The 27,689-nt window shown below is 34.1% G+C and overlaps 3 protein-coding genes across 4 annotated transcripts in view; 1 reads left to right on the top strand and 2 right to left on the bottom strand.

Annotated features, from left to right (window-relative positions):
* Positions 1 to 4,907: 4,907 nt before the first annotated feature.
* The window catches only part of LOC120625679 (facilitated trehalose transporter Tret1-like), a 51,225-nt gene continuing 28,443 nt past the window's right edge, over positions 4,908 to 27,689 (bottom strand). For both annotated transcript variants that reach the window (XM_039892799.1, XM_039892801.1), the window contains exons 5-10: positions 13,118 to 13,350; positions 10,608 to 10,749; positions 8,507 to 8,633; positions 7,846 to 8,036; positions 6,719 to 6,857; positions 4,908 to 5,664 (exon numbers count right to left, since the gene is read on the bottom strand). In XM_039892799.1, the coding sequence (XP_039748733.1) occupies positions 5,540 to 5,664; positions 6,719 to 6,857; positions 7,846 to 8,036; positions 8,507 to 8,633; positions 10,608 to 10,749; positions 13,118 to 13,350 (957 nt within the window). In that variant the 3' untranslated portion in view covers positions 4,908 to 5,539. The remainder of the gene's footprint in view (positions 5,665 to 6,718; positions 6,858 to 7,845; positions 8,037 to 8,506; positions 8,634 to 10,607; positions 10,750 to 13,117; positions 13,351 to 27,689) is intronic.
* LOC120625681 (transcription factor Adf-1-like) lies at positions 18,924 to 21,411 on the top strand. Its single transcript, XM_039892803.1, has 2 exons — positions 18,924 to 19,486; positions 20,757 to 21,411. The coding sequence occupies exons 1-2, from the start codon at positions 19,139 to 19,141 to the stop codon at positions 21,306 to 21,308; spliced, it is 900 nt and encodes a 299-aa protein (XP_039748737.1). The 5' UTR covers positions 18,924 to 19,138; the 3' UTR covers positions 21,309 to 21,411.
* Positions 19,631 to 21,720, bottom strand: LOC120625680 (protein ALP1-like). Its single transcript, XM_039892802.1, has 2 exons — positions 21,409 to 21,720; positions 19,631 to 20,600 (listed from the first exon to the last, which is right to left on the bottom strand). Exons 1-2 carry the CDS (start codon positions 21,682 to 21,684, stop codon positions 19,782 to 19,784), a joined length of 1,095 nt encoding a protein of 364 aa, XP_039748736.1. The 5' UTR covers positions 21,685 to 21,720; the 3' UTR covers positions 19,631 to 19,781.

Genomic DNA, 27,689 nt, shown 5'->3' with positions numbered 1-27,689 from the left:
ATCTTTGAAATGAGAGATAAATAATTAAAATAGTGCCAAAATAAGAAACAGATATACTGAAAGTCAAATATGACTTATTAAAACATGCTTTTTGCTTTAATCCGCGATACCCAGTTAGAGTTTTACGGTTATCTGCAATACCCCTAACTGGTAAGTCCGTTACCATCTTGAACTGCATAATCATTTACCAGCATGTGATATTCTGCGTACTGGCAGTGTAATAAACATAAATAAAAAATAAAACAACATAAAATCTACAGTGCTATGTAAATTTGTTTATTCGTTTTCCACACCATACAGAACGTCCAAAAGAAGCTGTTAACAAACGTCAATACCAGAGCTTCCTAAAGAGATGCGACTTCAAAACGATAAAATGCTAACATTGAGTGAAACGTGTGTAATAGAGTATTTTGTAGACTACTATTGCGTATCCCTAATTATAAAATGTGAAAATGTGTTGGTTTGTTCGTCCTTAACCAATCAACTTGAATTTTGGCATAAACTTAGTGGAAAAGATGTAGAGTGCAATTTGTCTTTTAGGAAAACAAATGATTCCCAAGGGATTTGGAAAAAAACCGTATTAAACGCGGACAAAGAACGCAGGCTACAACTATTAAAGAATACTGTGATTGACGGCCGATTGGCGCAGTGGCAAATGGTTGTGTGATGAACATGAATGTTTTTCAGTGTCTGGGTGTTTATATGTATATAATAAGTGTTTATATATATACAATTATTCATAAAAAATATTCATCAGTCATATTAGTTACCATAACACAAGCTACGCTTACTTTGGGGCTAGGTGGCGATGTGTGTATTGTCGTAGTATATTTATTTATTTTTATTTAATAAAGTAATTATGAATGACACCGTTTTTTTTTTTTGGAGATTTGGGCTTAATATACCCACCACAGCCCTTAGATTTCATAATAACTTACCATCAGGTGAAATAGCAGTCAAGGGTTAACTAGTAGTAAGTAGAATGCAAAAAAAAAGTTTTACTTGGAATTATTAAGTAACCTATGATAATTCCCTTAGCAGATTGTGCAAATCCCGTGTAGAGCCAACCAATGCATACAGGTAATTGGCTGAAGATAAGCATACTACGCCGTCCAAACTTGTCTATCAGAAATCCACCTAAAACACATCCGATTGGAGATACTAATGTCAGGATACTTGCTGAAAGTATAAATACGGAATCCATTAAATGCGGACATTGTATTATTCTACAATTATTGCAATTTATGGTCAGTTCATTTAATAGTCTTACGAGCACCAATAATAGAAGTTAGCTATCTACGAAAGGTATGAATAATTCCAATTTTATTTTTATCGACTCATCGTAATCATTTGAATTAATGGGCGCCAACCTTTTGCCACTTCAGTTTCGCAACTCTTTGAGCCATTTCTCAATTTCCTCACTTTTGATTCGATCATGTGGTTACATCACCTACTGTATGGTTTTTTAACTTACGATTATTACCGCCCAGTCACTAATAAATGTAAATGTAAGTAATCCAAAATCTTCATATATTTACTTTAAATAAAACTGTAACTGGAAGATTTCTGTACATTTAATACATTTTGAAAATTTTGACCGACCGAGGGGATGTCTGTCCGTCTGTCCGTCTGCCCGTCTGTCTGTCTGCCGTCTGTGTAATTTTAATTAAGACTTGATAAATACTGTCCGAGATAAAGGACATAACTCTTCACAGACAGAGAACAGGCATATGGGACAGCGATCGAATGCATACGTACCATCCTACTAATATTATAAATACGAAAGTTTGTGAGGACGGATGTACGGATGGATGGAAAATCAAACAGCATCAACATCTTTTTATCCCGGAAAAGCAAACAGCTCCTACAGGATAGCATAGCTATTTTTTCCGCATTTTTCTTGAGAGTTTTGGATTGACGTGTTTTTTGGGATAGGCATAGTTGTTGTATAAAACTTTTGAGTTTGTTTGGTTTTTTTTTGGATTGGTAGTATTATTTAAGGCTATATAACATTACGCTACGACCAATGACTACTATCATTAATGAGAAATGTTAAACTGCAAAAAATATCCTTTTTGAGAGATTCCGATGCGATGCGATGCGTGAACGGTAAACGTAATGCCAATCGACCGATGTATGTAGTAAGTATATCGGAAATGTCGGAATTGTTTCTTTCAAGTTCTTAAAACCAGTCCGCAACAAACTAAGACTTATTTTTTGAAGTTGACTCATTTGCGGACGAAGTCGCACGGGTCCGATTGTCGAATAATAAAGTAAGTCCATTTAGAGTGGGAAAGGATTGCACTACTGATTTGTATCTTTGATCTGAATATTTTGGATAAGACTGATTATTAGTTTTGGGCGTAAGTTATCAGGCATCCTCTCCTTTTGAAGTTCAAAAAGTTTACAAACCGATCCAGGATTCTTCAGTTACAGTAACTTTTATTTGTGATTCTGGTGATCTTAACTGCGGTATTGTAACCGCTGAGAATCCATACGCTAATCCTATTATGATCATTCCTGACGTAGCCCAGATACCATACAATAGCTGAATTAACGAAGTTTTAGTCCAGAAGCCAGGATCGGGGGCGCTGTTTTGTTCATCAGTTAGCATTATTCATTCTAAAACGTAAATAAATTTAACTATTACTATTCTTTTCCCATGGTAGACATCAAAATGTTGGCAGAATTATATCTATTTGTCATGTTTTATTTGACATACCTTTTTCAATTATACTAGTATAATCCATGAATCAACACTATGTTTTTAAAACTTTGTCCAAATCCATGGTTTACAAAAGTAAGGATCAAAGATGAAAGAAGAGTCTGTTCATATTCTCAATGGTATAAAAATTGTTTATATCCTCTTAGATAAAAGCACTATATGAAAAAGAAAAGTCGGAAAAGTGGTAAAAGTTTTATAAGGAGTGAAAATATTAATATTTTGAATATTGAAAATTCAAAATTCATTTATTTTCAAGTAGGCTCACTCCATAAGCGAGCTATAAGCACTTTTGAAACATCAATATAGTCAGACAAATCGCGTCAATCCGTTGGTCTGTTGCTGTGAGATCGAATATCTTTGGATATCCATTGAATAATGATTGGTGTTTACTACTCTTCGCAATGCACGTTAATAACATAACTAATTTAAATTTTATTATTTATAAAGGTTGCATGCTATGCTTTCTTCTGACGCCGATACTTAAACACTTCAGGGTATATAAAGGGTTTCGTGTATTTATTATTAGCAAATTGTGCGGTTATAACTGGTTTCGCCATCTTGTTTAAACTTTGGAGGTTTTCTTCGAACGCAGCCAAGATTTGTAGTAGAGTGCCTCTTGATATAGAGTCGAATTCAATGCCGTCTGCTTCTGGTATAGCATGTTTTTTTCCTTGAAACAAACAAAACACCGACACGTCCATAATTAATTATATACCTACTGCAGTAATCATTATTAGAACGATTAAAGTTCTCAAACTGCTGAATTGAATTGCCTTTGCTAAGGCTCTGCATATTAAGCTCTAGGTACTAACTTGTCCTTTTTTTTTTTAATATTCTTATATTCTTACGCCTCCTCCTCTTAAAAAACTCTATGCCAAAAATCCAGTTGATTGGTTGCTTAATTACGGCGTGAAGGAGGGATGAACAAACTAACAAACACATACACACCGGCCCACTACGGGTCACGGGTGTCCTTTCAAAATTAAAAAGTTTTAGGCTGTAGTCCACCTCGCTGGCCCAGTGCGAATCGGTGGACTTCACACGCCGTTGAGATCATTATGAAGAACACTCAGCCATGCATGTAATAAATACAATATATATTAATTATTGTAACAGCGAATAATCGCTCTTACTTCGGGAAGATTGTATATGTGGCAGCTGTTGAAAAAAAAAGGTACGTAAGAAAGACTCCATACAAAATCTTCTGCACCTCTTTCGCTATCAACTTTAGATAACATTTCTTACCTTCTTGCTTATTTAAAACTTCTGTCAAATCTCCATTGCAAAATGTAACTGTAAATAAGCAAAGTAAAACGAAACGCCACATGTTCACCTGATTAGAAGGTTTAATAACCACTGCATCAAGACTGATTGTGAAATTGTTCATTTTTGTCTTTTTGTTAGTTGATAGCAACGACATTGTTTAAAGAATTTAAATTCCTCGATCGTTGAAATGTTTTTTGAAGTTATACTTCTTTTGGCGCGTTAGGGTAAAATTATGAGAGGTAATTTTTATGATGCGCGCTTAGACCGTCACAAAAATCCGACACCCTGAAGTTAGCTATAAGGTTTGACAGTTGGCTCACTATCGTGATTTAATTGATTCAATTCAAGTTGAGGAAAACTTGGTTGTCCTATAATGAATTATGCCCATTTCTTTAATTATGTACACCGACCTACGTCAGTGATTATGTAGAATATTATTTGTGATATTTAAATAAACTTTATTTAACTAGATAGAACTAAAACTTTCAATGTATTAAATACCTTTTTGTTCTATTGTTATTTTTTCTACAAACGTAGAAAGGCGAAAGATACAATTTTTGAAAAGATTTTTATCTTGTAAGTATAGCTTCTAACGCGTGTACATAAGTACACACCCCCTTTTCTTTTATAATACTTCTGTTTTAAAAATTGAATGCAAAATTAAGAACATTGGAGGTAATATGCCTTATTTATGGAATAGGGACTATTAAATAAATAATACTGTAATTTAATCTGTTTCTTTTTATTTTTTTCAACAAATACTTTTACGGCATTATTACTACTCTATCTATTATTAACTCTATTAACATCTTTCTAAAATCCATTCGCATCAAAAACACAATAATTTTCTAATCACTTCATAATTTCATTTTGAAAACATATTCACAAACTATTAATATAATAATTCCATCTGCCATTTTGTATATTAAGCATAAATACATCTAAAAATAAATTATTCTCATTATTTCAAATGGCACCATTTGTACCTAACTTGTACTCCGTATCTATATACATTTTGTAAATATTTTTATACTATATACAAAAATACACATTAACTAATACTTTCTTATAACTACACTTGCATTCGACATAAGCAACAACAGAATTACAAAATATGTTCGCCGATAAATATATCTCTTTCAAGGTGTAGAGAAAGAATAGAAAATATAAATCTTTCTAAACAAATGCATTGTTCAGTTCAATATAATTATTTACAATGGACGATATTCTATAGGTCAACAAATTCATAACTCAGATATTTAAATTATGCTATTAAACATATCATAGCTTTAGCTTTAGGACCTGTAGCTTTTTCTCATACAGTTTTATTTCTAGAAACTCTTAGTTTGCACTCGCTATCTTTTATATTTTATTTTCATTTAACCAAAATGTTTTAGTTAATTAAAAAACCTGGTAACACTTCTTAGTATATTCTACACTTTGGGCGGACTGTTAGTTCAGTATAACTGCTGAGGTAATCCCACTAGGATTCTTCTACGATTTACACGATTTAGTATATTTTAATACTTATTCAATATCATTAGTATTTCATGCAGTTTCAGTTTGGGGGTTAACTTTCTTAAGCGTTTTTGTTCTTCCACAGAAGTAATCCTCGATTTCTTGAAGAGTTCTTCCCTTAGTTTCTGGCAGGAATACGTAGAAGAACGCCATGCCTGCAACATAATACATTTGTGCAACAACTAAGTAATTGTACCTTCTGAAGTCAACATCTTGAGGACGCTCTGGTGTTGGAGTGAATCGTGCAAATATATCGTACTGATTTGTTTAGTTTTCGTAGATTATAGAAAATTAAGGTGAATCTTCTTTGCAAATCATAGACTTCCGCAAATAAAAGCGTGCTCCTACTCAATGTTTTTAGAATGAGTTAATGTTGTGATGACCCTGTGATGCACCCTGTGAGACCCCATTGAGGCCACCACGCTGGCCAAATGTGGATTGGTGGACTCCACACACCTTTGAGAACAATATGGAGAACTCAGCAGGTTTCCTCAAAATGTTTTCCTTCACTGTTGAGCAAGTGATATTTTAATTACTTCAAACGCACACGCCCCCCAAAAGTGAAGTCGATGTCCTACCCTCTGGTCTAACTGTTGTTAGAATCTATTTTTCTATTTAGGGACACTTTTGTTTTTTTTATAAACTACTAGCAATTGCCCGCGACTTCGTCTGCGTTTGATTTTGTTTTTTGATGTGGCATTCAATTTAGTTTTAGTTCTAAAAAAAATTAAAGTATTCAGTATCGCTAAGCCTTAAATGAGGGCTTTGCTACTATCCGCTGAGGAGTTCTGCCCTCTATCTCCATCCACATTCATCAGATCTTTACAAAGTTTGGGCGAAATTAAACACATAATGTAACCTCTATAGTACAAAAATAATTATTTAAATCGGTTATAATTTGTCGGAGTTATGGTGTAAAATCGTCAAACACTTTCATCCCCTCTCCCAAAGGAACCGAGCTTAATGTCGGCATAAAAAGTATCCTATATTACTTCTAACACTTTCAAGAATACGGGTACAAAGTTTCATGAGGATCGGTTAAGTAGTTTTTGCGTGAAAGCGTAACAAACAAACTTACTTTCACATTTATAATATTAGTAGGGATGTACTTATTGTTCCATACTTTTTTTAATATTGTTAATGACATTTTCTGAAATGAAGATATATTCGTTCTACATTTTAATTAGTGGCAACATTTCTGCTACTAACCTGCTAAAGATATAGCTCCATACAGCCCGAATGCACCGTAATCGTGAAGGCCGTTCTTCATGTAAGGGAAGGTTTTCACTACCGAGAATATAGACAGATGAGCAGCGCATGTCGTCATACCGCCCACTATACCCCGCACCTGGAGAAGAAATAGGAAATAATTTTCCATTTATATTTAACGTACCTACTACATAATTTTTATCAACAATTAGCTTAACAAATAAATATGTATTTGTACGTGTCAAAATATTGCATTAATTAATATTAAATTATAATAATATTTTTTTAAACCCTTCCTGGGTTTAAATCGTTCATTTTTCCGAGTCAAAAAAATTCCTATGTCAAGGTCAGAGTCAAATATTTCTTTATTCGAATATGCACTTACTTTTGATGCGTATACATTACATCTAAAATATGACATAGAAGTGATTTGTCGGTATCCTGGATTCAAATAGTATTTTATCCAGATTGGATTGGATGCTAGGCCGTTGGTATCAAAGTTTATTATTTTAAACCGCCCAGGATCGAGCCTTGAGCGATGCTCGGGTTGAAAAATACCCCAAAGCCCAGGATACAAGCTATTTCTGTACCAAATATCGTCAAAATCGGTGCAGTGGTTAAACCGAATATAGGGAACAAATATATAAACAAACAGACACGTCGCATTTATATATATATATATATGTACTACGACAATACACAAAACGCTATCTAGCCCCAAAGCTTGTGTTATGAATACTTAAATAGCTGATGAATATTTTAATACACATATTTATGTGTATTAAAATATTACTTATAATATAACTTATAATATGCAGAAAAACACCAAGACACTGAAAAAACATTCATGTTTATCACACAAACATTTTCCAGTTGTGGGAATCGAACCCACGGCCTTGGACTCAGAAAGCAGGGTCGCTGCACACTGCGCCAACCGGCTGTCAAATTGCTATTGCATTCTGCTATTTGTGCACACGGTTGTTTGTGTACATTATGTTTTACATCAAATATGATTTACATTTGTAATGCCTTCTTTACATGCTTATAATATCGTATGTAAAGTAGATGCTACATCTGTTTTGAAATCGTGACCTATACAGAATCCGGCAAGAATCGAAATTAAATACCTGAGTGGGGTAAACTTCTCCAATCATGATCCATGGAACGATCAAGTAGCCCAGAGTACAGAATATCGTGAAGAGGTACAGGCTTGCCACAGGGATCCAGGAGTGTTGGGGCTGGAGGTTGTTATCCTTCCAGTACTGCACGTAGTAGAGGTACACGGACAGAGTGATCATTGTTGAGCCGCAGCCAATAGCTTTAACAAATAATAATATACAATTTTAAAATTGTATATCGAATTTCAATATCGTGTACATCATTCTACTAGTCAAGCATTTTCATTTGATAACCATTTTTAAGGAGTTTTGAAAAAAAGGATATAATTTGCTGTTTGATAGGTGACGGTCACCTTGGATTTGAAATTTATAATAATTTATAGCATTCTACTAGCCAAGTGAGCGCCTGATGACGAATTAAACTTCGTAATAGAATATACCACATGGATAATAAAAAGACGATTCTACAAAAAACATCAAATAATATGTTCCCCTGTATATTTTTATTTGAATGAAATATCCTATTTGATCTTTATCATCATCATCTGCGTTAATAATGTCTAATTATTGGGCTAAGGCCATACCTTTGACTAACCAGGATTGAGATTGCTTCAATGATCGAAATGATACTGAAAATGATCAGTTAGAAAATAAATTAAAATAACTATACCAGAAACAAAAGTCAGTGGCCGTCTGCCGCATCGTCTGCAAAGGATGCAACCAACTACTGTAAAGATCACTCTTAAGATTCCCATGGATATCGTAAGCCAGTGTTTGTCGAATTGTGCACCTGATGCCTGAAAAGAGAACAAACCAATATTAGACTATGTGAGATGGTGATAACAAAAAAAAAACACCCGGCTAAGTTTGTTGTGGGCTTCTTCTTATACCAGGACGCGTTTGGAACCCTCGTAGCTTCAGTTTTAAGTTTACGCCATCATCTCACTACCGTGTAATTCTTATGTACGCATCAAATGTGCCACATATGGGCCTACTTGAATAAAGATATTTTTGACTTTGACTTTGACTTTGACATTGTTGCAATGCTGTGTTCCGGTTTGAAGCGTGTGGTTGCCGGTGTAATAACAGGCACATGAGACTTAATACCTACGTCTTAAATTGATAACAAAAAAAAAATATACCCGGCTAAGTTTGTTGTGGGCTCTTCTTAGACCAGGGACCCTCGTAGCTTTAGGTTTAAGTTGGGGAACGAAGTTATCACCATCTCCTTACAAATATGTAAACATAAATGTATGAACGCTTCATAAGTGCCTGTGATAGGGCTACATGAATAAAGAAATTTTGAATTGACTTGAATTGATGGGACAGGGCGCAATGTTGCAGGTCGTGCTCCTTGCATGCCCTGTGAAGTTTTGCTCTGTTCATAGGCGAAGATTTTCTTCTTGTTCGGTCCATCAATCATTCCAATAAAAAAAACTCCAATACTCCGAATCTGATCTATAATACAATAACCTTTTGCTACATCCCTATCTTTATCCCTATCCCTACTAATATTAGAAATGTGTAAGTAAGTTTCTTTGTTACGCTTTCACGCAAAAACTACTAGACTGATCATCATGAAACTTTGTACACATATTCATATGCTTACTATTCTTTGTAAGATAGATATTGTTTATTATGTGGATTGATTATATATATATTTTTTTTAACTACATCAAAACTTTTTTTATATAAGAATACACAACTTAAAAATTTCAGTAGAACTACACCTAAATCTTATGCCACATGTCTTTCGAAAAACAAAAACAAACGCAGACGAAGTCGCGGGCAACAGCTAGTAAATACATAATTGTATGATTACATTTTTTCAAGTACGCCTACTTTGTAAGCATATTCAAAATCTCAAGTCCATCTATTGGTAGTGACTCTACCACCGGTTCGTACGACAGATTTTTTTTAGATTTGGTAAATGTGTTTTGAATTTCGATAAATTGTTTAAAGTAAGTGTCTCTTTCCAATCTAATCTAATATTTAAAGAATTTAAGAATTATCGAAAAGGGGTTACCGAGTCTACCGGTGATCCTAGAGCGAGCAGTTACCTTGGCCAACGAATTAGGCTGTCCCGTCCACCAGAGCGGAGCGAGGCAGTGGAGCCGAGAAACGGACTAATGCGGAGCGTAGTTGCGTACTGTGTCTGGTTCACTTAAGAGCAGCGGAGATCTTGTGCAATCCTATTGGTTAATATTTCTCCGTTTCTCGGCTCCGCTGCCTCGCTCCGCTCCGGTGGTCTGGCAGCCTTAGTTAGGCCATCCAAAGGGGCAATGCTGCCCGCACATTAGGAACTGTGCCTCGCTGCGGTGGTTTCGAAGACGTTTTAGATTTTATTTAGTTATACATAGTTTATTTTTGGCTATATTTAAAGGTAAATCTCATATTACTTTCGGTATAATGTTAAAAAAGCTTAAACGCATAATTCCATAAATACCTTCTATAGAAGCGATTATAGCGCAGTGGGTAGGAGCTCGACTTCACTTTCGGGGGGCCAAGTTCGAATCCCAGCACGCAGAAATAACATTTCTAAGTTACGTGCGTTTTAAGTAATTAAAAACATCACTTGCTTCGACGGTGAAGGAAAACATCGTGCGGAAACCTGCATGCCTGAGAGTTCTACATAATGATCTCAAAGGTGGAGTCCACAAATCCGCACTGGGCCAGCGTGGTAGACTACGGCCTTAACCCCTTCTCATTGTGGTAATGGGTGGATATGACGATGCTGAGTGATATTGAAAAATGTTATAAACATTATTTACCTCAAACACTTCAACGGCGTAAAATGTGATAGTGTTAACTCCACACCACTGGTATATGAAGAAGTATACAGCGAGGATTCCAAAGGGCTTTAACGCTGACGGAGACAATAACGCTTTTATTATCTCCTTCGGGGACTTCAAACTGTAAACAATAAGTTGTTTATTTTATTTTACGGCCGATTGGTGCAGTGGACAGCGATCCTGTTTTCTGACTCAAAGGCCGTGGGTTCGATTCCTACAACTGGAAAATATTTGTGTCATGAACAGGAATGTTTTTCAGTGTCTGGGTGTTTGTATGTATTTTTTCAGTATTTATGTATATTAATTCATTGAAATAATCATCAGTCATCTTAGCACCCATAACACAAGCTACGCTTACTTTGGGGCTAGATGGCGGTGTGTATATTGTCGTAGTATATTTATTTATTTATTTTTTTATTTTATGAAAATTAAGCTTCATTTGCTATACTCCGCGAAAAGCAGGAGAATCTGTGTGGTGTAATTTATAATTTCTTCAATCCTTATACACCACACCAATAGACTTTTAATTATTCATTGTAAAGTCAACATCTCCTGAGGATGCTCCGGTTTCGGAGCGAACCGTGCTTAGAGGGTACATTGCCGAAGATCTGTTTGGTATGGTGTATATAGAAACCAATTAGGTGTATGGCTTAAATATAACTGTTATACACGCTCACAGATTAGCCCGCTACCATCTTAGACTGCATCATCACACACCACCAAGGGCTAACATAAAAACATACGAAAAAACAAAAATCGAATCGTTCCTTTTTTATAATAGTTATTATATTATACACATAAAAATACTAAACATAATTGACATTACAAAAAAAAATTGTATAAATATATGACACGAATTACATATTTTAATAACAAGGCAATTGATACATATTCAATTGTATATAAGATCGTGACTTGTAAACAACATAAGTAACCAAATGCCTTAACAAAAACAATAACAATACACATAACGTCATGTATACGAGTACAGTTAAGTAAATTACGAACGTGTTAATTGAATTAAGGACTAGCATACGTCTGAAAGTAAATAAGTAGTGTGTACGGATTTGTTGCTTACTTAACTATCAATAGGTAATGAAGAAATGGTTATTGGATAGAAGCAGGCGTAACGTTGCAAAATTCCGTGATATATTATTCAAATTAAGCTTAATTTGCTATACTCCGCGAAAAGCAAGAGAATCTGCGTGGTGTAATTTATAATTTCATCAATCCTTACACTCCACGCCAAACAGTTCTTCTGCAATGTACCCTCACGCACGTTTCGCTCCGAAACCGGAGCATCTTCTGGAGATTGACTTTACAATGAACCACATACTCTTAACAATTATTCACAATTTTAATGTCTTAATTTTTATAAAGAAATGGTTGAAAAACTTCACTTAACTTTGTTTAGCGAGTGAGTTAATAATTAGTTGATGATAGCTAATTGAGTATCGGCTTCCTTTTCACACCAAAAACTTTTTGAAGGAAATCATCGTGATGAAACCTGCATCCCTCAGAGTTCTTCATTAAATTCTCAAAGGCAGGTGAAGGCGTTTACCTTTACCACAATAAAATCATCTTACTCACATCCTGGGGTAGCTGGAAGAGATCTCTTATAGAGATAAGCTTTCCTCGGTAAACTTCATGTATCATATTATGTTCACAATCACAATTTATGGTACATCCCTATCCCTATCCCTACTAATGTTATAAATGTCCATGTAAGTTTGTTTGTCACGCTTTCACGCAAAAACTACTTAACCGATCCTCATGAAAATTTTTACACATATTCTTGGAAGTGTTAGAAGTAATATAGGATACTTTCTATCCCGACATTAAGCTCGGTTCCTTTGGGAGAAGGCATGAAAGTGTTTGACGATTTTACACCAAAACTCCGACAAACTATAACCGATTTAAATAATTATTTTTGTACTATAGAGGTAATAATATGTATTTAATTTTGCCCAATCTTTGTGTAGATATGAATGTGGTTGGAAATAGAGTACAGAACTCCTCAGCGGACAGCAGCAAACCTGTCATTTAAGGCTTAGCGATACTGAAAACATTAAATTATTTTAGAACTAAAACTAAATTGAATGCTACATCAAAAAACAAAATCAAACGTAGACGAAGTTGCGGGCAACAGCTAGTAAATATTAAACAAATAAATGAAGTCTAATACGCACATAGACAACGTGCTGGACTACGGCCTAAACCCTTCTCATTCTGAGAGAAGATCCGTGCCCTGTAGTGGGCCGATAAGGGGATGATAAAGATGATAATGACTGTAGATAGATATGGTGAAGTTATATATAAGCGATGATACCCTAGTAAGTAAGTGGGTAAGGCAGTTATAGTTAACCCCTACCCCTAAAAGTTAATGGACACAGGGCAGTACTTTACTTTACGGTTTTCCACTTACTATGAGGGAGGTCATAGGCTTGGTCGTCAACCATCAATTATGAGTACAAAAAATGTAAACTTACGGTTCAACATGATTCTTCTCTTTGAAATTAACCATCTTCTGTATTTCATCCTGCAAGTCACAAGTTGACCCTCTCAGCTTTGCGAGGGATTTCTCTGCTTTCTCTGTTTTGTCCTGGGTCAAGAGGTAGTTGGGCGTTTCCGGTAAGAACAGCATCCCTAACAGCGATAGTATCGGCACCGTAGCACTCAAACCAGCTAGGATGTTCCATGACGTCACACTGCCTATTATGTACTGCAACAGATTTATGAGGTATCGTTAGAACTCTATTATTACGCTCAGTGGAGTGCACAGTGTTTTTGACCAGGGTAAGCATAAAGTAGGTATATGGCACAAAATGTAAAAATTCCCCTCCAATAAGAGTTATATAAACTAATTTGGGTATGCAGTGCTTTTGTGCATGTATTGAGTGCACGCCACTGATTATGCTGTCCTACCCACATTCAATGACAGCAAGAAAATTGTTGCGATTGGGTGGGATTGGTATCGAGAAGAGACAATTAATACTCAATTCCGTTCTCGATGACAGTCTTAACTGCTGCTTCATGTATGTAGTTTTACTATAACTTTATAGATATGAAAGAAGAGAAATGTAACATTACAGAGAGGTATGTATACATACCTACTCCCAACGAATCATCTATTAAAATAAAGATTAAAAAAAAAACTTTATTTCTTCTGTTAATTTAATTGATATACAACTTATTCCTTATTGCATATTTAATTGTCCTAAACTATTGATTAAAAATAATTAAATTTTTGGTCACATAATATATTGGCACCAAAAAAACCACTCAGGTTTAAGGATATTACATCCATTGTGAATGACCCTGGGGCTTGGATCACAACAGGATAGTTTTGGGAAATTAATATTACGTTTGGGGCTTTTTATCAGCCTACCGACACTAAACTTGCCGCCAAGTGGTTTAGCGTACCGTTACGGAGCCGCGTGGAGTAGTGGGTTCTAATTGAACTGCTATACCTCTTAACCTACTACCATCATAGACGGAATCATCACTTACTCTTAGTAAAAGAAAAAACATGTGTGTAATTATGTACACGCGTTAGAAGTCATACTTCTTTGGCGTAGCAAGATATTTTTTTTTAAATAATTTAATCTCACGCCTTATTCTACGTTTGTAAACGACACTAACAATAGAAAAATGGTTTTTTTATACATTGTAAGTTTATTATAACGCTTTATCTACTTATCTCACTATCCGATCGCCAAGTTTCACTCAAGATTAAAATTTGAGATTTACAATCGAATCAATTAAATCACCGGAATGAGCCCGTTAACTTTGACAATAGAAAGTGTGCACTGTCAAACGTTTTTTTGAAAAACTAAAAGGTCGACTGTAGTTTACTTTAGGGAGTCGGTTTTATGTAACGTTGTGCGCGTGTTAGAATATCATAAAATAACAACTTGATATTTATCATATTTAATTATGATTTATTGTAAAAGTATATTTCAAAATTAATATTAATATCCTCACATTAAATATAAAGACCATTTTTATTAGTCAACATTCAGTGATGTCACTATACTTGAAGAATTAATAAAGGTGTCACTATACCGCTATTAATACACAACTGTCATTATACAGTTTTGTAATTGTATTTTAAAAATAATATTTAGAGTAAGTGAAATTAATATAAAACCATTGTTGTTAAAGTCATCATACAATGATGTTATTATACTTTAAGTATTAATATTTGTTCATACAATTGTCATTATACAATTGTGTCACTATACTTTAAAATTAAAGCTTTCCGGAAATTGATATTGGTAAAACACGTGATGTCGAAAAGTATAAAACTAATGTGCCTTGTCAAAAAAGGGGGCAGTCTCTGCTTTGCCAGCAAACAGTTGGTCCTTCACGTGGGTTACTGAGGCCACCACGCTGGCCGAAATACTAAAGTTAAGTACTTTGCATATTATTTAATTACTTTTCATACGATAAAATATGTGTTATAAAATTAAAAATATATAAGAAATAATTATAATGAAATATTGTAAATGTGATATTTAAAAAGAAGGGTTGCTCTGGAGTTTCTTCCGCCACTTCTTCTCTATGACATATGACCCCTTCCGAAGTGGTAGTAGTTTAAAAAGAAAATATTAACGGGAGGATTAATGTGAAATATATTACCATCATACTTTAACGGAGTGTTCCTTGTTTTATTTTTATCTCATTTAATTTGGGATTAATTATTACTTTAATGAGAAGAATTATTATTCTATTGCCCATTCGTTTAAATAAGATCATTATATCAAAGGCCTTCCTACCTAAATAAATAAAAATCTATTATCAGAAGTGGGATTTCTTACCGTACCGTACGTTTTATGTTTCTATTTCTAATGCAATTTAATGTTTTTTTCCAGTAACGCCTTGTTTATGTAAGGAGATTTGATCCAAAACAATAACAACAACAACAACAGACAAAGCCGTCGGGCTTTGTAAAATGTCATCGAGGACCCTGACCAGAGCAATTGGTGTTATGCATCACCCGTGGACGCTATTAGTCAGGTTAGCCGAACGAAATCTAGTAAAAACCACCTAGTATTGTTATCATATCTATGTACTTTGAGGACAAAGTACTGTTCAGGAGGGCCGAGATAAATATTATTTAGATTTTTTATTTACTAAACTTAAAGTAAATGTAAGAAAAGAGAAAAAAAAAAAAAGACAAAAAATTTTTTTTTTTTTAAATATAACTTTAGACGCAGATCATAATTTTTTTTATTTAAAGGTCCAAGTCAAACTAAAATAAGGAATATATTATAGCTGTCATTATTTTAGTAATGAGGGTATACTGACATAAACAGTATTTTTGATGATGAAATTGTTGTTATCTAACAAGAATAGATTAAATCTTTATTTGTTAGGAAGCATATACATAAAAAAAAAATATTAAAAGAAAACAACTGTTGTGGTGTGTGGTCCTTTTCGCACAGAGGCCGGAAATATCAAAGTATAATATTGCTGGTGGGTTACTGATCTGATGTAGTCTAGATTCCACGTCCAGCCGTGGGAGGATAGCATTAGAGGTCAGTAGCCTGTTAAAAAAAAGGTGTACTTCGAGAGCGAAGTACGGGTCAGTTTGGCCGTGATATTTTATTAGAAAATGAATATGATTAAAGTTTAAAGAATTTACTATAAGCAAACCATAAAGCTAAATGTTTATTTTACTATTATTATGTTATTGATTTACTATTTGTTTATTATTTTTGTTACCTATGTTTATTATATGACTATAGTTGGACTGTGACGTAACTGACATGATGGATATCACCTTGAGTGATGATTTTATGGTATCACCTTGAGTGATGATTTTATGGTATCACCTTGAGTGATGGAGTTGTGGATATCACCAGTGAGTGATGGAGTTGTGGATATCACCAGTGAGTGATGGAGTTGTGGATATCACCAGTGAGTGATGGAGTTGTGGATATCACCAGTGAGTGATGGGGTGGTGGATATCACCAGTGAGTGATGATGTTGATATAATAATTACTTAATTATACCTAATGCATCAGGATCTTACTCGCGGCTGATTAAGCTTCAGCGTCTGCGAGTGAGGTGCTGTTGAGACACGTATTACACGTTGTTCAAATTGCTTTGGGATACTTAAGGTTTACAGTGACTGACTTTAACTGTGACTTTTATAATGCCCGTCCTTTTAATATTTCCAATAAAATAATACAAAGATATAGATAGATATATGGAAGTATGTATGGATGGATATATATCTATTTAATATATAATATATAATCTGGAGTAGAGGCAGAACTCAAAGAATTTTGAGAATAAAAATTTAAATGGAATTATTTTAACAAAGTTTGTACATGCTAAGATGTACAATTAAGAAAAAAAAAAAAGAAATTAATTACGTATTTATGTTTGTATACAAAGGTCGTAAACATATTTATAATTTATGATTTGCATTGATGCAAAGTTATTATATTACAATAATCCAAAAACTACAATTTTAAATAATTGATTCCCATGAAATTCCAAACTATCAAGTGTTACTAAACTTTTAACCAAGATAAAGCTGAGTCAATGATTTATAAACTGTAAAAATTTCAAGTGTATGTAATTGTACTTAACGATGTACTTCGGGACGAAGTACGTGTCAGTATGGCCGTGTTAGAATATCATAAAATAACAACTTGATATTTATCATATTTAATTATAACTCGTATAGGTTTTTTGCCATTTTCCTGCCTTATGCATACCCTGGTAAGAAACCCAGTGCACGTGTTAGAATATCATAAAATAACAACTTGATATTTATCATATTAAATTATGATTTATTGTAAAAGTATATTTTAAAGTTAATATTAATATCCTCACATTAAATATAAAGACCATTTTTATTAGTCAACATTCAGTGATGTCTGTCACTATAACGCTGTCAATACAAAACTTTCATTATACAGTTTTGTAATTGTATTTTAAAAATAATATTTAGAGTAAGTGAAATTAATATAAAACCATTGTTGTTAAAGTCATCATACAATGATGTTATTATACTTTAAGTATTAATATTTGTTCATACAATTGTCATTATACAATTGTGTCACTATACTTTAAAATTAAAGCTTTCCGGAAATTGATATTGGTAAAACACGTGATGTCGAAAAGTATAAAACTAATGTGCCTTGTCAAAAAAGGGGGCAGTCTCTGCTTTGCCAGCAAACAGTTGGTCCTTCACGTGGGTTACTGAGGCCACCACGCTGGCCGAAATACTAAAGTTAAGTACTTTGCATATTATTTAATTACTTTTCATACGATAAAATATGTGTTATAAAATTAAAGATATATAAGAAATAATTATAATGAAATATTGTAAATGTGATATTTAAAAAGAAGGGTTGCTCTGGAGTTTCTTTCGCCACTTCTTCTCTATGACATATGACCCCTTGCGAAGTGGTAGTAGTTTAAAAAGAAAATATTAACGAAAAGATTAATGTGAAATATATTACCATCATACTTTAACGGAGTGTTCCTTGTTTTATTTTTATCTCATTTAATTTGGGTTTAATTATTACTTCAATCAGAAGAATTATTATTCTATCGCCCATTCGTTTAAATAAGATCATTATATCAAAGGCCTTCCTACCTAAATTGATAAAAATCTATTATCAGAAGTGGGATTTCTTACCCGTTTTATGTTTCTATTTCTAATGCAATTTAATGTTTTTTTCCAGTAACGCCTTGTTTATGTAAGGAGATTTGACCCAAAACAATAACAACAACAACAACAACAGACAAAGCCGTCGGGCTTTGTAAAATGTCATCGAGGACCCTGACCAGAGCAATTGGTGTTATGCATCACCCGTGGACGCTATTCTTTAGAGTGGTAACACTTAACACCGGTAAGGCCATATGGTTCTTGTTTATTTTGTTGAAACGAAAATAGAGAAACTAACAAAGTATTGTTTTGAATAAATTCGCTCACTTTCGAGATATTTGAATAATACACACTCACAGATAGTACAACTTATAAGATCGCAGCGCCAAAGGGTCGTCAAAATTGTGCCTTTATTTGATTTAAACCTCGTAAAAAAAAAAAACAATAGTCAGGTTAGCCGAACGAAATGTAGTAAAAACCACCTACCTACTTTGAGGACAAAGTACTGTTCAGGAGGGCCGAGATAAATATTATTTAGATTTTTTATTTACTAAACTTAAAGTGAATATAAGAAAAGAGAAAAAAAAAAGAAAAAAAAAAATTTTTTTGGGTTAAATATAACTTTAGACGCAGATCATATTTTTTTTGTTTATTTTAAGCACCGGATACACTAGGGAACATTTTGTCCCGCAACATGACGCGCAACACAAAATATACGTGACGCTGCAACGTTGCATAGTGTCCCGCAACATGACCCACAACATTGTACGTGACGCGGGGCATGTTGCTTGCTCCCGCCTCGAGAGCGAGCGCACGTGTCCCGCGTCAGTGTTGCGCCATTTGTCACTGAGTGTAGTCGCGTACGCAACGTGCCTTTAAAATGTCTGTAGTGTGGGGAAATGATACCGTGCTTTTGCTTATAGAGCTTTACGAAAGTCGTGACTTGTTGTGGAATACTTCACACCGTGACTATCGAAATAAAATAAAGAAAAATGATGCATGGGAGGATATTGCCAAGGCGCTTAAATTGCCTAGAAAAGAAATAGAAACCAAAGTTCATACCCTGCGTTCGCAATTTGTCCGAGAAAGGAAGAAAGTGAAATCGTCAAAAACTACTGGTAGTGGACGAGAGGACGTGAAGTCCAGTGCATGGTTTGCGTACGATGCAATGAAATTTTTGCTAAAGGGAGCCACAACTTCTGGAAGCTTGGACACTTTGGACACAAACGTAAGTCATACTTTAGTTATTTTGTCATTTGTAATCAGTAATCACGGTCACATCACTTGCGACAAATTTAGCGCAAACGGATTTATTTTTATTTATAATTTATTTATATTTATTTATTTATAATTTATTGTACGGACACACAAGGAAAGGAAAAGTAACAAATTAATACGTACCTATATTATTTACATAAACTAAGATTTGTACACACCTCACCCACAAAACTTCACTTCTAAAAGGATTGACGTTGTTCAGTAACATTAAAAGAAAAAATATAGTACAATACTAGTTTATTCATTTAAAAATTATTCTGCCAGGGAACACGTCCTTCTTCACTCATGAAATATTCAGCAAATTTGTTTCTTATTTCCATTGCAGATTCAGGGTAGCGTCTTCCCATAGCATTTAAATTCGACATATTAACAGAGCCAGTTTCTCTGCGCCAAGATCCTTCTAAAATATCGTGATCCACATTTTCAGAATCAAAAGTCCCATGTGGGTTGTACAGTGATCTCGATTGACTATTTCGCCTTAAAAAATTATGGAGGTATACGCACGCCATTACAACAACTTCAGCATTAAAGGGTAGGATGGTTATGGGAGTTCGGAATATACGAAATACAACACCTAAGATACCGAACACATTTTCGACAATTCTTCTAGCTCTTGACAATCGATAGTTGAAAATGCGTCTTGTTGTACCCACGTCATGATTACCGGGATATGGCTTCATCATGTTTTCTGTCAGTGCAAAGGCGCTGTCTCCTACAAGTACGTAAGGCATATTCGGCCCATCTTGTCGTATTGGGTCTGGAGTTGGCCAGTTGAGTTGGTTATCAGCTAAAGCTTTATAAAAAGCAGTCTCTTGGAATACTCCACTGTCAGAAGATTTTCCTTTAGCACCACAATTTGCATAGATAAAATTGTAATTTGCATCGACAATACCCAATAGGACAATACTAAATTGTTCCTTATAGTTAAAATAGTCACTTCCCGAATTCGAAGGAGCTTGGATTAAAACGTGTTTACCGTCTATAGATCCAACGCAATGCGGAAAATTCCATATATTTTCAAAGCTTTTAGCCTTGGTTTTCCATTCATTTGGAGTAGCTGGGACCTGTAAAGAAATAATGATACATTAAATACTATTTTTGCGTACTAATAATTAAGGATTCATGTCTAACAGATGTTTGATATAATACACTACGTGTTTTATACTTAGTATATTCTTATTATAATAATTGACTTAATATTTATATCATTAATTTTTCAGAGTCCACAAAGCCAAAACTCGATTTCGTCTCCGGATGAAGATGTCGTTATACATTCTCAATCTTCCGTTCCGGAATTTCAATCTCCTCATCAACTAGAATCGCAATCTACGAGTACCATTGATCAAGCAGAGCAACCCACAACCCCTGCACTAACACCTTCATCGTCGCGACCAACTCGGAAGAGGAGCCACCCCAATGAAGATAGATTGGAGGAGGCTTATGAAGTTCTGCATGCTGCTAAAAACAGAATGATGTCCCGAGATGAATTCGATGTTTATGGACAGTACGTAGGAACTGAGTTACGTGCATTAAATGACGAACATAGTGTAATTATGGCTAAATATTATATTAATAATATTTTATTAGATGCACGCTTAGGAAAATACCGTACAAGTTATAATAATCAAAGCCAGTCAGTTGTTCAACAGGGCTATAGCACTGCATCCAGTGATATTAGCCCCGAGCCTTCTGAAGAGCATATTATACAAAATATACTTGCAAATATGGATTCCTCGAGCACTAATAGCATTGATGGCACTAATACTAATTAATTTACGTTGATCGCTATATCCATCTTGTACTCTTTAAAATTTATTTTACTGAAGATTAAAATACAATTATAAATAAAATTATGCGTTTTCTTCAACTTACCTTTACAAATATCTTCAATTTTTTTATCAGTTCTTTACAACCTTCTGGTACTATTTTACGTATTAGTTGTTTTGACACTCGAAAAGTGTACGACAAAGAAGCATAAGAATCTCCAGTCGACAAGTACCTCAATGTAATGGCTAGTCTGATATGAGGACTAATAGCGTTCCGTAATATTGTATCCTGTTTGGCTATGGAAGGTGCGATCATTTGCAATAAAATTTCAAAATCAGATGATGACATGCGAGTAAAATTCACAAACGAGCCGTCAGACATTCGGAGATCACTTAAAATATTAACTCTTCTATCTCGTTGTAATAAGAAATTCCGCATCCACCACCTTCTCTTTCTCCTACGTTTCAACACTCGATATAATTACTATGTACGCAGCACTAATAGCCACAACCTCCTCGGGCGACATTTCTATAAACACTGAGAAGTGTGGTCGACGAAATGTTCCGCGACATGTATGTCGGCACATTCCACGTAGTTGTTGAGGAACATGTTCCGCAACATGTTGCTCCATTTGTCCCCTAGTGTATCCGTGGCTTTAAGGACCAAGTCAAACTAAAATAAGGAATATATTATAGCTGTCATTATTTTAGTAATGAGGGTATACTGACATAAACAGTATTTTTGATTTTGAAATTGTTGTTATCTAAAAAGAATAGATTAAATCTTTGTTTGTTAGGAAGCGTATACATAAAAAAAAAATATTAAAAGAAGACGACTGTTGTGGTGTGTGGTCCTTTTCGCACAGAGGCCGGAAATATCAAAGTATAATATTGCTGGTGGGTAACTGATCTGATTTAGTCTAAGATTCCACGTCCAGCCGTGGGAGGATAGCATTAGAGGTCAGTAGCCTGTTAAAAAAAAGGTGTACTTCGAGAGCGAAGTACAGGTCAGTTTGGCCGTGATATTTTATTAGAAAATGAATATGATTAAAGTTTAAAGAATTTACTATAAGCAAACCATAAAGCTAAATGTTTATTTTACTATTATTATGTTATTGATTTACTATTTGTTTATTATTTTTGTTACCTATGTTTATTATATGACTATAGTTGGACTGTGACGTAACTGACATGATGGATATCACCTTGAGTGATGATTTTATGGTATCACCTTGAGTGATGATTTTATGATATCACCAGTGAGTGATGGAGTTGTGGATATCACCAGTGAGTGATGGAGTTGTGGATATCACCAGTGAGTGATGGAGTTGTGGATATCACCAGTGAGTGATGGAGTTGTGGATATCACCAGTGAGTGATGGAGTTGTGGATATCACCAGTGAGTGATGATGTTGATATAATAATTACTTAATTATACCTAATGCATCAGGATCTTACTCGCGGCTGATTAAGCTTCAGCGTCTGCGAGTGAGGTGCTGTTGAGACACGTATTACACGTTGTTCAAATTGCTTTGGGATACTTAAGGTTTACAGTGACTGACTTTAACTGTGACTTTTATAATGCCCGTCCTTTTAATATTTCCAATAAAATAATACAAAGATATAGATAGATATATGGAAGTATGTATGGATGGATATATATCTATTTAATATATAATATATAATCTGGAGTAGAGGCAGAACTCAAAGAATTTTGAGAATAAAAATTTAAATGGAATTATTTTAACAAAGTTTGTACATGCTAAGATGTACAATTAAGAAAAAAAAAAAAGAAATTAATTACGTATTTATGTTTGTATACAAAGGTCGTAAACATATTTATAATTTATGATTTGCATTGATGCAAAGTTATTATATTACAATAATCCAAAAACTACAATTTTAAATAATTGATTCCCATGAAATTCCAAACTATCAAGTGTTACTAAACTTTTAACCAAGATAAAGCTGAGTCAATGATTTATAAACTGTAAAAATTTCAAGTGTATGTAATTGTACTTAATGATGTACTTCGGGACGAAGTACGTGTCAGTATGGCCGTGTTAGAATATCATAAAATAACAACTTGATATTTATCATATTTAATTATGATTTATTGTAAAAGTATATTTCAAAATTAATATTAATATCCTCACATTAAATATAAAGACCATTTTTATTAGTCAACATTCAGTGATGTCACTATACTTGAAGAATTAATAAAGGTGTCACTATACCGCTATTAATACACAACTGTCATTATACAGTTTTGTAATTGTATTTTAAAAATAATATTTAGAGTAAGTGAAATTAATATAAAACCATTGTTGTTAAAGTCATCATACAATGATGTTATTATACTTTAAGTATTAATATTTGTTCATACAATTGTCATTATACAATTGTGTCACTATACTTTAAAATTAAAGCTTTCCGGAAATTGATATTGGTAAAACACGTGATGTCGAAAAGTATAAAACTAATGTGCCTTGTCAAAAAAGGGGGCAGTCTCTGCTTTGCCAGCAAACAGTTGGTCCTTCACGTGGGTTACTGAGGCCACCACGCTGGCCGAAATACTAAAGTTAAGTACTTTGCATATTATTTAATTACTTTTCATACGATAAAATATGTGTTATAAAATTAAAAATATATAAGAAATAATTATAATGAAATATTGTAAATGTGATATTTAAAAAGAAGGGTTGCTCTGGAGTTTCTTCCGCCACTTCTACGACATATGACCCCTTCCGAAGTGGTAGTAGTTTAAAAAGAAAATATTAACGGGAGGATTAATGTGAAATATATTACCATCATACTTTAACGGAGTGTTCCTTGTTTTATTTTTATCTCATTTAATTTGGGATTAATTATTACTTTAATGAGAAGAATTATTATTCTATTGCCCATTCGTTTAAATAAGATCATTATATCAAAGGCCTTCCTACCTAAATAAATAAAAATCTATTACGCGCGCATCGTAAAAAGTGTGAACTTCGCTAAAGAAGTATAACTCCAAAACAAAGGTCCTTCAGTCTCTCAAAATCAAACTTAACAGCTGATTATTCTTAATAAAATTTGATTCTATTTTTTATTTCAAAAATAAGTTAGCATTTTATTTAATTTATTCTAACATCAGCTGATAATACCGTAAAGTTTGCCATTTAATTATTGTCTAGTGACGCGTTTAAAGCTATCTAATGAATTTCCCACGATGTACCTAATTGTTTGTATTGTATAGGCAATTCTAATTTTACGCGAACAAACATGCTTACCGTTCAATTAACATTTATCAGTGTTTGATTATGTTAACACGGAAAAGGGGAGTCGATGTACTTTTTACAACCGTGCACACGAAGGTGGTGTGACATAACTGATAATTTATGACAATGTTATAATAATAATAATATGACAACGAGTGATGGATGACTTAAGGGGCTTCCCTTTCGAGACCGACCGAGACCGAGAGAGATCACAACTGTCTGTTCAATACAGATCTCGAAGTCCTAAGTTGGAATGTCAGGTCGGGCCAAAAATTGCTATGTGTTTTCTGCTCTTCTCAAACTCTATTATTTATTATTATATAATTTTTTTCTTTTTCATTTTTTTTTTAATTCTTAACAATGCTTAAAAAAATAATTAAAGACACTATTTAAAATTTATAAAAAAAACATCCACCCTCTCCGCTTGCGGGGCTTATTTATTTATTATTATAGTGCAAAAGTGTGCACAAACACTGATGCACTCTCTATTCCTGGAAAAACATCAGGCGCAAGACCGACAGCTTAACGTGCTATCCGAAGCACGGGTGAATCGCCAACAATTTCCAAGCTCCGGGCTCCGGGAAAATAACAATACTTATTATATAAATATCAACGATCTCGTACATGCGAAAAACCAGCGAAAATGTATAGCAAAGTAGTTCGTATGCACATTATAGTTTTAAAATATTTTTTAAAGGCTGTTTAATATTTATTTAAAATTAATATTAACACGTGATGCCTAGAGTTTGTTTTTCCCCAATTAAATTAATCTGAAATTATAATTTAACCAGATGAAGTAGTGAAGAAAAACATGCGAACATTTAAACATAATTGACGCCACTCGGAAAGAACCGACGTTAATAATCATGAATTTTAAAATATTGATTAAATATGTTACCTCGCAGACTGTTATAAAACAAACAACGATATGACAGAAAGAATAAGCTTGGCTTAAGTAAACATCATGAATTAATGAATAATTTTAAACAATTTATTAAAGTACATTTAATAAATCGTGGTTACTATACGATTGATGAATTTGTCAACGACAAGGCTGCTTGGAAGCAGCTCGCTCACGCTCTCATCTCTCGCAAGATGATAAATTTATAAGATTGTAAACTGTAAAATGATGTTGAAAAAGAGCAATCTGCTGAGCTTCTTGCCGGCTCTTCTCGGTGGAATCTGCCTTCCGACCCGGTAGAGTCACTACAAACAGACTGACTTGACGTTTCAAATGTGCTTATAAACTTGAAAAAAAAAAATTTTGAATTAGGTTTTTTGCCTCAACGAATGAACCCGAACCGACCGCGGGCAAAGCTTTTCGTACCCGACCATCGTAACATCGACCGATCGGTAATCCAGAAACTATAAAATCCGGAACCTCTCACTCAAAACCACCGGGGTCGGCGACGCCGGTGAGATCGTAAAATCAAAATTTAAATCCACAATCTAATTTTAACGTCGAAAAATGCAGAATTACTAGCCAAACTAAAAACATAAATAAAGTTAGTTACGTTCATCGAATATAATAATACCCTCACTAAAATCATTAGCCTTTACCGGCCCTCTACAGGGCGCGGGTCTCCCCTCAGAATGAGAAGGACTTAGGCACGAGGATTGGTAGACTTCATACGCCTTTGGGAGCTTTATGGAGAATTCTAAGGCATGCCGGCTTCCTCACGATATTTTCCTTCACCCAGTTAAAGCCAATGATATTTTAATTGCAAAAAAACACGCATATAACTTCAAAAAGTTATTAGAAATTGGACTACCCGAAAAGGAAGCACTCGTTATACAAAGTAAAGTTTTTCAACCATTTCTTTATAAAAATTAAGACACATTAAAATTGTGAAATTCCTTCTATTCACAGTTAAAGCCAGTTATATTTAAATTGCATCAAGTTTAGTCTTATATTAATCCCACCAGTGCGCCTATGCTAGGAGAGTGAATCAAACTGTCGCAGAAGATAAACATTTTATTCCCTCCCCGTCACTGTTCCCCTTGAAGAAAGAGTCCCCTGACCTAAATAATCGAAACGTGTTTAATCCACGTGTCTGTTACGTATTCCTAAGGTGTGGAACGCTCTGATATTATGTATGCAAAGAACAAAACACTCCTAATTTGAGTGGACGAAGTAGAACCAGATAGATAAGTATAAGATATTGCACCCACATTCCCGATAATTATAGCCGTGACAGGTATGACTGATACCTGTATAATAATTGAGATCTATTAAAAGACGGTAAGGTGAGTACGAGCCATTTCTTCACGTGAATGAAAATCAAACGAGAATGAAATAATCAATACGTCCCTATGACGTAAAACAAAATCGCTAAGTGAAAATGTACTTCACTTTTTTGTTTGAACTAACATTTTTGCTTATCGTAGTAATGTATCGTAACTAAACTAAATAAAAATAATTATAATAATTGATAAAATTAATTGATAAAATTAATTAATAATTGATAAAAACTAAATATCCCGTAATTGATAAAAACTAAATATCAGTATTTAGTTTTTATCAATTACGGGGATTAACACTTGCTTACCAGCAAAGTTTTGATTGAAGCTTAGTAGAAGGTTTGGAATAAGTAATATTTGAGTAAGTTAGGCTTTGACTGCAATAGGTATGATGACAATAACAAATAATTGCTAAAATATCATCATTACTAATTTTTGTGTTCATGAGAAAAAACTTCGCAATTGATAAAATTGAATCACTTTTAACGCTGGGCAAAATCGATTCGGATATTTATTGCTAAGAACTGATGAGGTTAAAGCAAGAAGTTGTGAAAAAGCGGTCAAAAATGATCAATAAAAATACTGTGGTCTTTCATTATGACAACGCTATACCCAACGCTATACCACATACATCTTTAGCCAATCAGCAAAAATTCAGAGAGTCTGTGTGGAAGGTGCTATGCATCTTCCATATAGCTCTGAGTATGCACCTTCAGATTTACACCTGTTTCGGTATTTTCAGCACTTTTTTGTCAGTGTCAGGTGAAAATCCAGAGAGGAATGCTAAAACTAATTGTCGCGTTTCTCTGATCAGAAGTTCCAAAATTTCCACGACAGCGGGATCGTGTCACTATCTACAAGATAGCAAAAAGTCATCGAAAAAATA

Source organism: Pararge aegeria, chromosome 8 (assembly GCF_905163445.1).
Source record: "Pararge aegeria chromosome 8, ilParAegt1.1, whole genome shotgun sequence".
In the NCBI taxonomy this organism is placed as follows: domain Eukaryota; kingdom Metazoa; phylum Arthropoda; class Insecta; order Lepidoptera; family Nymphalidae; genus Pararge; species Pararge aegeria.
The sequence above is the reverse complement of the archived record's forward strand: the minus strand, read 5'-3'. Positions and strand labels throughout refer to the sequence as shown.

Excerpts from the sequence above, each read along its gene's own strand:
- LOC120625681 (XM_039892803.1), top strand. The coding sequence starts at position 19,139 with ATGTCTGTAGTGTGGGGAAATGATACCGTGCTTTTGCTTATAGAGCTT. Across the intron at positions 19,487-20,756 it reads TGGACACTTTGGACACAAAC|AGTCCACAAAGCCAAAACTC; the intron begins GTAAGTCATACT and ends TTAATTTTTCAG.
- LOC120625680 (XM_039892802.1), bottom strand. The coding sequence starts at position 21,684 with ATGTCTGACGGCTCGTTTGTGAATTTTACTCGCATGTCATCATCTGAT. Across the intron at positions 20,601-21,408 it reads AATTGAAGATATTTGTAAAG|GTCCCAGCTACTCCAAATGA; the intron begins GTAAGTTGAAGA and ends ATTTCTTTACAG.